Source organism: Schistocerca nitens, chromosome 9 (genome assembly GCF_023898315.1).
Source record: "Schistocerca nitens isolate TAMUIC-IGC-003100 chromosome 9, iqSchNite1.1, whole genome shotgun sequence".
Lineage (NCBI taxonomy): Eukaryota > Metazoa > Arthropoda > Insecta > Orthoptera > Acrididae > Schistocerca > Schistocerca nitens.
In genome coordinates this window covers 357,746,730-357,763,039 of record NC_064622.1, presented here as the reverse complement: position 1 = coordinate 357,763,039, position 16,310 = coordinate 357,746,730, and the positions used below count along the sequence as shown (strand labels likewise).

Here is a 16,310-nt window from a genome sequence, read left to right as displayed (position 1 = left end):
AGACAATTCGTACCCTACCCTAGTCCATCAGGACTGAAGGGAGTGATTTTGCTTCACGATATTCCCAAGGTCACACACAGTGTATTGGCCGACTTCAAATGGGAGCAACTTGAGCATCCGCCCTACAGCCCGGAAGGCCGTTCGGTGTGGCCGAGTGGTTCTAGGCGCTACGATCGCAGGTTCGAATCCTGCCTCGGGCATGGATGTGTGTGATGTCCTTAGGTTAGTTAGGTTTGAGTAGTTCTTCCGCTAAAACCTACCCAAAAGAGAACAGCTTCAACTCGGACGACAAACTGAAGGACACAGTGGAGAACTGGCTCCTGCAACAGCCACTCGAATTGTCAGAACAGGGAATCCTTCGGCTCGTGAAACAATAGGATAGTTGCGCTTAGACCTCTGGTGTTTACTTTTGAATAAAGACTTCAGTTATACCCTGAGTTTTGTTTCGTACTTTTTCTTTTGAACATCCTTCACTTATAAACTAGTTCGACGTGGCCATGTTCTGCTTCCACGCATCTGCCGTGCCTGCGTTCCATACTTTCCCATACTTTGTGGAAAACTCTGGGTGTGTTCCACATTTGGTCATATCTATTTTCGATACGCTCACTCAGAACATCGACGTTGGATGTGGGAGTTGAACACAGCAAGTATTTTAAATGTCCCAAAGGAAAAAATCCATTGGATTCAAATATGGCGATCGAACAGGTCATGCAATGGATCCCATCGACCAGTCCACCTGTTCGGTAGTTGTTTATGGAGATACTGGCGAACCACCCGTGTAAAATGAGGTGGAGCGCCATCGGGCTTAAACCATATCCATTGGATAGCATCTAGAGGCACTACGTCAAATACATGAAACAACTTATGACTGAGAAACTGTGGACAATTTTGACTAGTAAGACGTTTAGGTAAAGCCCGTTGAAATGATCATGAATGATTCCACCCGACACATTGAGGCTGAACCTTTATTACATCTGTCTAGTCACACTTCAAGAGGATTTTCGTAAGCCCAGATGTGACTGTTATTGTAATTGAAGAATCCATCATGTGAAAAACCACCCTCACCAGTGAATAAGCTACATATTAAGAAATGGACAAACAACAGCACACTGGCTTATCTCGCGTTGACGTAAGATTATTCTTGGCTGAAAGTCTGCCTCATTTAATTCTTGCACCTGTTGAAGAGAATATTCCAGATTGTCATGTCATTAACGCCACCCCTTCTCGAAGTTCTCCTTGTAGTAGTTAATGGAGTTTCATCCCCAGTACGAAGAACCCCGGTCTCCAAGTTAAGGCATTCGTAAACCGCGTGGTCTTCCACAATTAGCAATCCTCTTCTCAAAAGGGCCTGTCTCTCGCAGCCGTTGGTGGCGGCAGACAAACGTTTTTGCACAGGGTAGCTGCCTCCCAGGGTAGCATTCACCATAAAGTTGACGTTCCACGTCCGCATTCCGAATCGCTAAGCCGTACATGTAGTGTACATCCGTCATTTCAGAAAGTGAATACATCATTGTGATGTGTTGAGATGGAAGTTACTCTACAACAGAACAAATGACATTCAGACAAAACAAAACAAATGCCATGACCAATCATAAGTAACAAAGTGAGTAAAAATGCACATTTGAGGTAAATAACACACCCGGGAGTTATTACAGGGAATTCCTTGCATACTTCCCTAGCGAAGGATTTTCGAACCATGTTCATGCGAACTTTTTGCAATGCTTTGTTGTCAAGAATATTCGAACACTCTGAAGATGCGATCATTACACACGCCGAGAAACCATCATTTAACATGAGAATCGCTTCAGGCTATCAAATTATACATACAATAGCACCTGCGTCAGTACTCTGTAATGCGGGTCTTCTAATGACCCCTTGTCTCCAGTAAATAAGCATAATAAAAAGATCAAGGCTACGAACGATGTTTTCTCGCTCTCATTCCTTCTGCTCGTGAAACATGCTTGCGGCAGCCTTCGTGAAGTAATTTGACTTGCGTAGTACAATGACGTAATGTATGTAACAGTCCACGCCAGGTGACTGGAATTCTTTCACTGGTGAGCTACTCTTGTACTTTCAATAGAATTCTCCAGCGGATATGTGACCCCGTTCTCATTTTGTTATACACACCAGCGTTTCGACCACTGCTGCATGTGGTCTTCATCAGTATGACGACGTGGTCACATACACGGAAAAATTTTACTGAAAATGAAAACAACCGCGGAATGTTTCGCTCACATATTCCTTGCTTGTGGTCTCCGTGTAGAGGAGGGTTGTGTAACATCTTGCACTATCTGATCAAAAGTATACGGACACGTGTCAGTGGACATTGATGTGGTGCCTGTTCATCCCTCGCCTTTATGACGGCTTGAACTCTGCTGGGAACACTTTCAATGAGGCGTCTTAACATGTGTGGAGGAATAGCTGCCCATGCTTACTCAAGAGGCAAAACCAGAGAAGATGGTGACGTCTGTAAATAATTATCCTGCTGCAGCGTCCATTGCTTCCTTGCTTATCATCTGTCTCCAATGTTAGAACATCGATATCTTTAAGCTTTTGCTTTTCCTTCAGTCATGTACATAAATCATTAGGATGAAATTTTGAACTCTCTTCCTAGATCTCTGTATCTTAACCTAAACAGCGCGAGCCTTAAGTTCTCTGACGACGGCAAAAAGAAAAAAAATGAAACTCAAAGACATGAGATTTTAGTGTTTACTCTAAAGAGATCCACTGGGAGCCGTACATTGCTTATTACGAGTTCTCAGTATTCACATCGCATCAGAGAAGTCATATCTTCGAGTTCCCCTGAGTTTGTCAGTCACAGCCTTCTGAATCTCCTCACCCTAGTTGATCTGTGATTCTCAGGAGAAGAAATATTACGGAGGTGACAAACCTGATGAATGAGATGGATGGTGAAACGCTGAGATTTGCTTTATGTCGAGGAACTGTAGATTTATAGCTGGTAAATGAGGTGGGGCGTTATCATGCCACAGGTAAACATCACGAGAGGTACAGAATCCAGAGGAAACTTGGAGAGTTCAAGAGAGCACGCGTTTTCATACATACTGATTGAATTCGTTATTACTGTTCTATCCTATAGCACAGATTCACTGTAAACGACGCTACTGTTGTAAAAACTAGATCAGCATTCTCTTCACTTTTGATTTTTGAAAGTGCTATTGCTCTAGGTCTTGGCATCTTCACTCACATTGTTTGGAATTCTGATGTTTTGTTGGGTCGACAGAAGCGTCCGATCCCACGGGTCGGCTTTGACCCGTGACGTAAGGCTGTTGTCGTGTGTGACGTCATGACGGCGCAGAGTTTGGTTTGAGTGTGGCTGTCTCCAGTTCTGTTTTATCTTATTTTATTTACTTTTCTGATCTGTTCGTTCTATCTCGTGAGATTTTCTTTTAATTTAAAAACACTTATTACTTATTTTAATTATCTGTTTCCTCCAATTTCTGTTTTAGTTTATTATATTTATCTTTCTGATCTGTTCGTTCTATCCCGTGAGATTTTTTTTTTAAAGACAAAAAACACTAATCAGCTACTGAAGCATCTTTATCTTCTGTGGGTTGCAGGGGTTACGACCCCTGGGGAGGTGGGTGGGTATTCATGCATGGCTGTCTTCACTTACACGTTGTAGCTACGCAAGACGTCTAAATTTGTTTATATTTCGTTTGCCCCCCGCCCAAAACACCCCATTTCCCGCGCTTGTCCCGTTAGTGTCATTAGGCTTCTTGTGGAAAGTGTGTGTGTTTGTTTTTGTTTCCGCCATATTTGTGACGTCATGGGTCAAAGCAGACGGGCGGGATCGGACGCTTCCGTATTTCCGTTTTGTTTCAGCATCTTGGCAAAAGTCTCACCAGTAGTACTAATTGTAGTGGCGTAACAAGCTAGCTACGCCACACTGAAGTAGCCGAAAGGGCACGCGTCAACTCACGCCGTCTTGCGTTAAGTCTGAAACAGGATACTCTATGAATGCTATAAAGAAAAGAACGGAGCTTCTCGTATACTTAACTTTTATTCACTTCTGCGGTACATCGCTCTTGATAATACAAGTGAGACTCTCTCCAGATATGGTTAATGGCGCCTTGCTAGGTCGTAGCCATGGACTTAGCTGAAGGCTATTCTGTCTCTCGGCAAATGAGAGAAAGGCTTCATACGTGTAGTCGCTAGCAATGTCGTCCGTACAACTGGGGCGAGTGCTAGTAAGTCTCTCGAGACCTGCCGTGTGGTGGCGCTCGGTCTGCGATCACACAGTGGCGACACGCGGGTCCGACATGTACTAATGGACCGCGGCCGATTTAAAGCTACCACCTAGCAAGTGTGGTGTCTAGCGGTGACACCACACTAATATTACTGAAAAATCGTGATTTGATGCAATGGCTGTATGTCACATTACGAAAGCTACCAATTTTGGTCAAACAGTATATCATCCTCAGACATTAAAAATCATTAATCACAGGACATGTCCACTCATTATCATTTGTATGTCCGCCCCTCGTAGCTGAGTGGTCAGCGCGACAGAATGTCATTCCTAAGGGCCCAGGTTCGATTCCCGGCTGGGTCGGAGATTTTCTTCGGTCAGGGACTGGGTGTTGTGTTGTCCTAATCACCATCATTTCATCCCCATCGACGCGCAAGTCGCCAAAGTGGCGTCAAGTCGAAAGACTTGCACCCAGAGAACGGTTTACCCGACGGGAGGCTCTAGTCACACGACATAAATCATTTGTATCTAGATACACATTAAGAGCATCAAAATTATAGAATGAAGGAAATTTTTTGATGTATATATTCAGCATTATGTTAACAGGGCGACGCACAAGGCCAGAATATACATAAAACATGAGGTACACAGTTTTTTTTCCAGCGAAGTACTTTTTATGTCACGCATCGCTCTGATTAACTATTTCCCGGCGGCCAAAAGTCTTTGAATTGTCAATGGTACTGAGTGTGAGTTTGAACTTTCAAAGTGTTCTCATCACTACAATAAAGAACTGAAGATTTCGTCTATAGAGTGATACAAGCAATATATCAAATAGTACACGATCTGTAGTATTTAATTTGTACATTAATTTCAATGGTCGTTGTATCCTCTGCAAGTGATGCTTGAATATCAGATGATGTAGGTCTAAGAGAGTATGGCGGGCAAAATGAGAATAGCACGTCACATAAGACCGCTGTTCAAATGGTTCAAATGGCTCTGAGCACTGTGGGACTCAGCTGCTGTGGTCATTAGTCCCCTAGAACTTAGAACTACTTAAACCTAACTAACCTAAGGACATCACACACATCCATGCCCGAGGCAGGATTCGAACCTGCGACCGTAGCAGTCGCACGGTTCCGGACTGCGCGCCTAGAACCGCGAGACCACCGCGGCCGGCTAGACCGCTGTTGTATCACCTTACGTGCAGATAAATTTTTGGTTGAATATTAATGAAAATGACGTAAACTGTGATATATATATATATATATATATATATATATATATATATATATATATATATATGTCGGAACTGTTGAATTTCTAATACCTAGTGGCTAACCCGGGACACGGTCCAAGTTTCAAGTTGCCTATGTAATGACTTCCAGGGACTTTTCAATATTTCATACAGTTATTGTGCGAATTTAAAATGCTGTCATAAACTGATCATTAAGAGCTACGATGTTATGCTAAAGTTTAAGAGAATAAGTATTACATTTAGAAGCCGTGTGTTTCTTGAGAAAGCGTGACACACACCGCGCAAATTACCCAGGCTTCACTCATCGAGTAGTTGATAATGAGCATTTAGCGACTTCCAACAAACTTTACACATTAGTTTCGACCTTTGTGACATTTTACTCGCTGACATCCGCCTGCATCCCCCCTCCCCAAAAAAAAAACCGATGACGGGGGGAAAGTTTATGGCGTATCAAATTTTCTATGATCATGCATTAAGACTGGCAGCACGACGTTTTGATTTATGATTCTTTAACACTACTTCTATTCGCAACACATTTTGCAGACGGTATTCGGTGAAGGTACCTACAAAATTATATCACTGTACGATATCGGGAAATATAAAGTTTTGTACATAGAATCGTAACACATAAATTGGAGTAGGCGCCACGATAACGAAACTGGCCACTATGTAGTGAGCGTCCATCCATTACATACAAGCAATCGTTGTCAAAAAGTAAGAATAAAGCTGTTACTTTGCTTTTATAATTCCTATTCAGGACAACAATTGCCCTTTTAGAACAATTGAGTTTTGGTATGTCGGTCGCCGAAGTATGTTCATCCGATTGGTAACAGGGAAACTTTGTCTTCTGGGCAGTTAGACTAGATCTTGCTGTGGTTATTAGTTTAGCTCCAATTAATGTGGTTTTCAGATTTTGGTTCTCCAAGTTACGGGGAGATGAGGTGAAACCGTTAATCACTTATCAAAGCAGTACTTAATTTGAAGATTTTGAATGTGCCTTATTTTGGATAAAGAAATACTCTACTGGGGAAAACATTGTGATCATCAGTTGAAAAAATGGTTCAAATGGCTCTAAGCGCTATGGGACATCTGAGGTCATCAGTCCCCTAAACTTAGAACTATTTAAACCTAACTAATCTAAGGACATCACACACATCCATGCCCGAGGCAGGATTCGAACCTGCGTCCGTAGCAGCAGCGCGGTACCGGACTGAAGCGCCTAGAACCGCTCGACCACACCGGCCGGCGATCATCAGTTATTCGCGAAATGAACTACCGCTCGAATGAATTTGGAAGTATGCTTAATTGTAAGGGAAAGTTGTCTTATCGGCATATGTGCCGATCGTTAATCAGAACGCGTAGCCATCCATAGGCAGCATCGCGTCCCGTGAGAACGGTGGCAGTTCTAGTATAAATATAAAAATTAGAACAAATCTGATAGGGTTCTGAGCAAATTATTTTTCTACTTGCCCCAAAAAGTAGATTTAAAACTTTATCATCAAAGAAAATAAAATGACATAGGTTGCTTCCCTCTGAAACGCGTACAATGTGACCATAGTAGTTATTTAATTGAGTGGAGAATCTATCTCGGATCTGTGGCAGTGACATTTTTTCGCCCAGTTGCGCGAGGTGTTTCTTTGCTGGATGTTACGTAATTTCCTAGCAGTTATTGATTATAGTTGTCCTTGAATAGTTATGGCAAGATCGTAAATAATAAAGAATTTCGTTCATTCATTATTCACTACATGTATTTTATGTATGTGGTGTAGATCCACGCCTACAGATGTATCAGTCGGAGCCTTATATGACAACTAATTTAATTAGGGTGATATGGAAAACGTAATTACGCAGTAAGATATCTGTTGAAAATCACTCCATAAAAAGTAATTTTTATGCAAGAAAATGTCATCTTGCAAATTACTAAATAACATTATCTAGCAGACACCCACGGATGTAAAAAAAAGAAGAGAATTGCCATTACGTCATAAACTGCAACCAAAAGTTTTGATCACTTCCCCATTGATACAAAATGCCTGTCAGACAGCAAAGTAAAATTTGAAACTAAACAGAAAACGTTTCTGTTTGACAACACCTCCTGTTGTGATGTGTAAATGGTGACGGGTCGGAATCGCTAACATCTGTCTGTCTTTAATTAAAAAACAAAAAGGCTAATAAATGATAAGCATGGGGCGTATTTAGAAAAAGAAATGATGTTAATATAAAATGACTCGTTCCACATCATTACGATTTATCGCGGAAATGATACCCTGATAAGCCAAAACATTATGACGACTGTTCACCGCGACGTTGGATGCCGCCTGGTCATTTTGTGGGCACGTGACACTGTAACAAAAGTATGCAAGCGGAGCACGCAAGGACGGGGTATCATCCAGCGAAGATATGGGCTGCAAGTATCTATTTATGTGATTTTGACGAAGGGCAAATTATTATTGCGCAGAGCCTGTGAACGGGTATCTCGAAAACGGCGGAGCTGGTCGATTGTTCACGTGTTACTGTCGTGAGCATCTACGGCAAGAGGTAGAACGACAGTAAAACTACCGCTAAGCACTAAATGGTTCGACGTCCACGACTCTTCAGAGAACGTGGCTTCGGAGGCTTGTATGCTCTGTAAAGTAGGATAGATGCTGATCTGTGGCATCTCTGCCGAAAGACCGCAATGCTGGTGCCGCGCACATCGTTCATCGTACATTGTTCAAACGGAGCTACGCAGCGGACCATCACTACGTGTTCACAGGTTGGCCCAATGACATCATCAGTTACGTTTGCAGTGGGCATGGGACCATTGGGACCCTACTGTCGATAAATGGAAACGTGTCACTGTGTAATCAGTGGTGTATTTCGTTCCGAAGACGGACAAACAAGCTATTAAGCAGCTGGTCATAATGTTTCGGCACATCAGTGTACTTGGAACTAACTGACTAATTACTGTTATATCACAAAGCTTGGTATAGGCTTATATACTTTGAAAACTTCAAAATGAAATTCAAAAGTAAAATCAAGCAGATGATCAAAGGAGACATGCATTCCAATTGTGATTTTTTGGTTATTCCTGAAAAACTGAGAGTTAATGGCGAGAAATATTCCGGGAAAAGAAGCAAACAGACGTCTGTTGGAAAGGTAGGCCTACGTGTTACATAGGTTAGGCTATCGTTACTAAAAAAATGACTTTAATACAAGTTAAAGGAAAACATTCATTTTACAGGGTCTTAAGTATTTGAAGCCAGTCCATTAATCACATTTACAGCATTGTATAATGCTGTAACATGTTTAAAAAATTATATCGTTTATTCAACCCGTAAATTGCTATTATTGACCACACACTAAATGACACATCATACGTCAGATTTCATAGTAAGGAGATCAAAAAGACACATCATACGTCAGATTTCAAAGTAAGAAGATGTGAAAACTAACTATAACACAAGAGCTCTATTCTGCATGGAGGTACACCTCTACGTAGTTCTGTTTCTTTGACTTTTCATAATCATTCACTTTGTTGATATGCACAAAATACTATTATATGCCTCGCTTCTTTCCTCATTGTGCACGTTTATGGCATAGCGAAGAACACGTAGGTAAGTTTTTTGCAAACGTGACCAATAAAAATGTTGTACATATGAGTTGAAAGCCGAAAATGTGGCGAACAAGAAACATTGCCAGTAAGCAAACAAGCACTGGTTTCGGAGTTCCAGCTTCATTTGCTATCGACATAAATAAAGTACAAGTGGAATTAAATGCATTATTAAAGCATCCTTTTCACATCACATCCTTCTCTTCTCGCTTATTCGAAGTATGTCAACAAAACACAAGTTTCATTAACGAAGCCAAAAGCGTCGTATAAGCATTCATGAACAGAAAAACGTTCAAAATTGCTTTCCTGAAACTATATTTTTCGTGTAAGCGCTGTAATTTTTAGTATTTAAAACACCTGTTGCGTGCACACTAATGAAATAGTCTGCCAATGTTTTGGGCTATTTAAGATTTGATTGACAAAGAAAGGGTGAAAAGGGAAAAAAATTCTTTCTTCATAGTTGACATATAGACCTAATATTAATTAATCAATAGTGAAAGGTAAATTCTAACATAATACCGAGTAGGAGACATTTGTAGATGCTGAATATATTACTGGGTGAAATAAAAATGTTGATTTACTTAGTTTTTATAAAGTACACATCAGGAATTCGAACACGCTTATAGTTACTTGAGATTGATAAAAGCGTAGCATTGTGCAGATAGTGGTAGCAAAGTTTTTTTTTTTTTTTTTTTTTTTTTTTTTTTTTTTTTTTTTTTTTTTTCCAGAGCGTCTCTAGAGCAATCTACTTTCGCTGTTGTTGAGTGTCTGTATTGCTCCCAAGGAGTAACAATAGCGCACGCCAATGCTACACCACAAGCGGAACTCATAGATATACCGTCTGACTGTCTATAATATGCGTTCACAAACTGTACATATTTCTGTTTTGCACATGGTTGAGTGGTAATGATTATGTCATGTCATTCAGCATGACTTATTGAAATTGGCTAACCCTCAAATGTATAAAAGCTTAGAGCTAAGTGTTGCCACCTGTTTCTGGGTACGGGAACTATCAAAACTGACATTGGTCTCACCCCTAAGTGAGATTTAGGGGCGAGACCAATGTCAGATTTGATAGAACCCAGCTTCATATTTGAGGGTTAGCCCGTTTTACCGCGCATGTCTCAATTTGTAAATAAGTTTGTGAAGTGAAATGTTACTAGTTTAAGACTGGCTGGGGTTATCATATGTTCAATTTTATCAACATGAATAATGTAATTTCTAGTACGAAACATGGGTTTCAATTCTGTTTTCTTTTTTAATATGTAATCTGGTTCTCACAGCATCGACTAACATGGAACAGGGAAGTGTGTATTGGAACGCCATATATATGTAATTTACATAAGCCATAGAGCTTTCATTTCTGACATAATACGTCTACATTATTAGTAATTTCCAGCTGATCCTTGAAAGCTGCAGTCTGGTCTTTATATAAACGCTGAAACTCATAACTGTGAAGGAACTGGTTAACTTTCCTAACGTAACCACTTCTTTTCGTAGGGATGACATTGTTGCAAATTGTTTTCTTCTTACACCCTATGATCTATAATTTCTTGTACTTTGAATTTCTTCACTTAGATTTATATTGCTAGTGACTACCTAAACTTACCTCACTGCCAGTGCTATATCAATGCACATCACATTCAGCCAGAAGAATGCGGCCAGGTAAGAGAACTGCATGACGAATGCTGAAAAAAAGAGCAAAATAACTTGCTTGGGTTATTATACTCATTGTTGCACTATTTGTAGAAGTAATCAGAAATTTCTGTATCATTTCATTTTTATTTTTTATATGTTGCACCGAGACTTGACTGATGGTGACTTTAATTTGAAACACACATTTCACCAAAGTGGTTAGAACAAAAGTTAGTCCTCTCAGCAGAGTTCTAAAGTATCTAACTGGAAATTTCTTTCCCTTCTCTCACTAAATACATTGCACGTGAAATATAATATATTTTTTAAATGTGTTCGTTGTGTTACAGGACATTTTGTAATTACAGCTCTTATCTTTTTCCCGAATATACGAATTTCCTGTTCTAGTGTGTTTCAGAATGACATCGACAAAATTTGATGACAGTTCTTTTAGTCAGGAATATATCCATGCCAATCGTTTGTTTTGAGTTAACACATGTACGAGACACCTGCCAACTCAGGATTAGTCGTTTCTGCGTCTAAGCTGTCAGAGCATGAATATCTACGGAGCGAGCATAACATACTGCACACATCGTCAACAACAGTCCGAAACTGGAACGTGACTTCCGTATAACGTTGTTTTCATTTTTCACTAGTACTGAAACTTTAATATTGCAGTTATTTACTCTGTTTTAGTAATAGCAATGATGTTGTCTGTTGCTGCTACCGATGTAATTCGAAATTAGTTGAAAGAAGAAATGTTAATTTTCATAAGTAAGGATTAATTCCAATTTTTATATCAAAAAGTGCTGCATCCTTATCTGGTGGTAGCGAGCTCTGATTTCCCTATTTTATTATGATGATCGTTCCTCCCTATGTAAGTCGACGAAAGCAAAATATTTTCGCATACGGAGGAGAAAGTTTGTGACAGAAATTTCGTAAGAAGTTTGCGGAACAACGAAAAACGCCTTTATTTTAATGGTGTCCATCCCAAATTCTGCATCATGTTCGTGACACTTTCTCTCCTATTTCACAATAACACAAAACGCGCTGCTCTTCGTTGAACTTTCTCGATGTACTCTGTTAATCCTAGGTGCTAAGGATCCGAGACCGCGCAGCAGTATCCAAAAGAGGACGGACAAGCGTAGTATAGGCAGTCTCTTTAATAGATCTCTTACATTTTCTAAGTATTCTGCCAATAAGACGCTGTCTTTGGTTTGCCTTCCCCACAATATTTTCTATGTGTTCTTTCCAATTTACATTGTAACTATTTAGTTGAATTTAAGGCATTTAGATTAGACTGGGTTATCGTGGAACCGAAGTTTAACGGAGTCCTTTTGGCACTCGTGTGGACGACCTCACACTTTTCATTATTTAGGGTCAATTACCAATTTCCACACCATTCAGATATCTTTTCGAAATCGTTTTGCAATTTGTTTTGAGCTTCTGATGGGCATACTAGACGAGAAACGACACTATCATCTGCAAACAAACTACACTACTGGCCATTAAAATTGCTACACCACGAAGATGACGTGCTACAGACACGAAATTTAACCTACAGGAAGAAGATGCTGTGATATGTAAATGATTAGCTTTTCAGAGCATTCACACAAGGTTGGCGCCGGTGGCGACACCTACAACGTGCTGACATGAGGAAAGTTTCCAACCGATTTCTCATACACAAACAGCAGTTGACCGGCGTTGCCTGGTGGAACGTTGTTGTGATGCCTCGTGTAAGGAGGAGAAATGCGTACCATTACGTTTCCGACTTTGATAAAGGTCGAATTGTAGCCTATCGCGATTGCGGTTTATCGTATCGCGACATTGCTGCTCTTGTTGGTCGAGATCCAATGACTGTTAGCAGAATATGGAATCGGTGGGTTCCGAAGGGTGATACGGAACGCCGTGCTGGAGCCCAACGGACTCGTATCACTAGGAGTCGAGATGACAGGCATCTTATCCGCATCGCTGTAACGGATCGTGCAGCCACGTCTCGATCCCGTCAACAGATGGGGACGTTTGCAAGACAACAACCATCTGCACAAACAGTTCGACGACGTTTGCAGCAGCATGGACTATCAGCTCGGAGACCATGGCTGCGGTTACCCTTCACGCTGCATCACAGACAGGAGCGCCTGCGATGGTGTACTCAACGACGCACCTGGGTGCACGAGTGGCAAAACGTCATTTTTTCTGATGAATCCAGGTTCTGTTTACAGCATCATGATGCGCTTCCGTGTTTGGCGACATCGCGGTGAACGCACAGTGTAAGCGTGTATTCGTCATCGCCATACTGGCGTATCACCCAGGGCGATGGTATGGGGTGCCATTGGTTACACGTCTCGGTCAACTCTTGTTCGCATTGACGGCACTTTGTACAGTGGACGTTACGTTTCAAATGTGTTACGACCCATAGCTCTACCCTTCATTCGATCCCTGCCAAACCCTACATTTCAGCAGAATAATGCACGACCGCATGTTGTAGGTCCTGTACGGGCCTTTCTGGATACAGAAAATGTTCGACTGCTGTCCGGGCCAGCACATTATCCAGATCTCTCACAAATTGAAAATGTCTGATCAATGGTGGCCTAGCAACTGGCTCGTCACAATACGCCAGTCACTACTCTTGATCAACTGTGGTATCGTGTTGAAGCTGCATGGGCAGCTGTACCTGTACACGCCATCCAAGCTCTGTTTGACTCAATGCCCAGGCGTATCAAGCCCGTTATTACGGCCAGAGGTGGTTGTTCTGGGTATTGATTTCTCAGGATCTATGCACCGAAATTGCGTGAAAATGTAATCACATGTCAGTTCTAGTATAATATACTTGTCCAATGAATGCCCGTTTAGCATCTGCATTTCTTCTTGTTGTAGCAATTTTAATGGACAGTAGCGTAAGACGGCTGCTCAGATTGTCTCCTAGATCGTTTAAATATATATGGAGTAGCGGAGGACCTATAACACTACCTTGGGGAACGCCAGCAATCACTTCTGTTTTATTCTATGACTTTCCATCAGTTACTACGAACTGTGACGTCTCCGACAGGGAATCACGAATCCAGTCACATAACTGAGACGATACGCCACAAGCACGCAATTTCAGTACAAGCCGCTTGTGTGGTACGGTGTCACAAGCCTTTTGGAAATCTAGAACTTCGCAATCAATCTGAAATCCCTTGTTAATAGCACTCAACATTTCGTGTGTATACAGAACCTTTGGACTCTGTTCGCCTGTCATCCTTTATCGCCTTACTGGGTTTTCTGGGTTCCGAATGGGTGTCTAGTTTTAATTTGTTTTTCCAGCGTATACATGTGCAAAAAAAAAGCCGTATGAGGATGCAGCTCAGCGGTGGGAAGTGGGAGGCATCGTGACCAGTCCTCGGGATTCGACCCCTGCCCATCTTGTCCCCTACAGGCTGTGGCTGAGTGTGACCCTAAAAAACAAAAAATAAAAAAAGAAGTTAAAAGGATTAGTGCTTCATTTATTTCACACCATTTGGATATTGTAAATAGCTTGTTACTTTAAAAGAAAAGGAGGGTAGCGATGTTGACTAATAAACTAAACGTCCTTAGTCCCAGATCTGAACCTCGCCACTGCTTATATTCTTAACAAAAATTATTAGCAATGGCAGTCGAAGACTTCCGGCATGCCGGCCGCGGTGGTCTCGCGGTTCTAGGCGCGGAGTCCGGAACCGTGCGACTGCTACGGTCGCAGGTTCGAATCCTACCTCGGGCATGGATGTGTGTGATGTCCTTAGGTTAGTTAGGTTTAAGTAGTTCTAAGTTCTAGGGGACTAATGACCACAGCAGTTGAGTCCCATAGTGCTCAGAGCCATTTGAACCAACTTCCGGCATAAGAAGTCACACTTGTTCTGCCAAAGGCCTTCTCAAAGAGGGCAGAGGACGGACAGAAGTTCAGAGCACTCTCTTGCCCTTGGGATGGGAAACTGCCCCTTGGAGGTCGAAGAATCAGCAATGATCGACGGCATGAGGATGTGGAAGGCAATGGGAACCACTGCATTAAAGACACACAATGTGTGTCCACGGAACATGTGTCCTGTAACTGAGAAATTGTCATGCTGATCTCTAAATTGACAGAAGATTGCCGCGCGGGATTAGCCGAGCGGTCTATGGCGCTGCATTCATAGACCGTGCGGCTGGTCCCGGCGGAGGTTCGAGTCCTCCCTCGGGCATGGGTGTGTGTGTTTGTTCTTAGGATAATTTAGGCTAAGTAGCGTGTAAGCTTAGGGACTGATGACCTTAGCAGTTAAGTCCCGTGAGATTTCACACACATTTGAACATTTTGACAAAAGATTCCGGACTACTCTCATTCGGATTCCAGGAGGAGACTGAAAAGTGAGAGGTACCCATGATAAAAAAAATTGAATAACCAACGAAAGGGTAACATTCTACGAATCGGGGAGTGGAATGTCAATAGTAGGTCACCAGAAAATCTGAAAAGGGAAATGTTAAGGCTCAATCTAGATACAGTGGGGGATACTGAAGTGAAATTTAAACAAGTCAAGTATTTTTGGTCAGGTGATTATAGGATGAACAGCAGCAGAAAATAATATGAGTAGGTATTCCTTATGAACAGTAAGGTACAGCGGAGAGTGAGTTATAGCAAACCAACACCAACAATAATAGTTGGGGTATATATGCTGATGTCACAAGCAAAAGATGAAGAGACAGAGAAAGTATATGAGGATATTGAAAGGGTAATTTAGTCATTAAAGATAAATGAAAACCAAATATTCATGTTGAACTGAAATGCGGTTGTAGGCGAGGGAGTAGGAGAAAGTGTAAAGGAAAAATATGGGCTTGGCAGTAGGAAGGAGAAAGACTAACTAAGTTCTGCAATAAACATCACCTAGTGATAGTGAATACTCTGTTCAAGAATCACAAGAGGATAGTAGTACAGTAAGAGCGGCTTAAGGACAATTTTGATACCAAATTGATGTGCAAATTAATTAAACTGATCAATTAATTACCCCCACCCCCATCCAGGTTCACCACCATCCCCCACTCCCAGATGATGTCATGTGTTTTCTTCACCCTTCACGTGGGTTCCTGCCAAGACCCCTAGCCACTCCCCATAGCTTCCCATCACCCATCTACCTACGAGGCCGTTGGGATCCAGCACGGCGTTCCGTATTACCCTCCTGAACCCACCGATTCCATATTCTGCTAACAGTCATTGGATCTCGACCAACAAGAGCAGCAATATCCCGATACGATAAACCGCAATCGCGATAGGCTACAATCCGACCTTTATCAAAGTCGGAAACGTGATTGTACGCATTCCTCCTCCTTACACGAGGCATCACAACAACGTTTCACCAGGCAACGCCGGTCAACTGCTGTTTGTGTATGAGAAATCGGTTGGAAACTTTCCTCATGTCAGCACGTTGTAGGTGTCGTCACCGGCGCCAGCCTAGTGTGAATGCTCTGAAAAGCTAATCATTTGCATATCACAGCATCTTCTTCCTGTCGTATAAATTTCGCGTCTGTAGCACGTCATCTTCGTGGTATAGCAGTTTTAATGGCCAGTAGTGTAATAAATTGCGTAATTAGGACCGATATTTACTTCAGTTTCCCAATCAAAATAAATAAAGTATACT

At 41.7% G+C, this 16,310-nt stretch overlaps 1 protein-coding gene across 1 annotated transcript in view; it reads right to left on the bottom strand.

Annotated features, from left to right (window-relative positions):
- The window catches only part of LOC126203265 (uncharacterized), a 276,975-nt gene that overhangs the window by 39,369 nt on the left and 221,296 nt on the right, over positions 1 to 16,310 (bottom strand). The window contains exon 7 of the mRNA XM_049937520.1: positions 10,664 to 10,742. Within this exon, the coding sequence (XP_049793477.1) occupies positions 10,664 to 10,742 (79 nt within the window). The remainder of the gene's footprint in view (positions 1 to 10,663; positions 10,743 to 16,310) is intronic.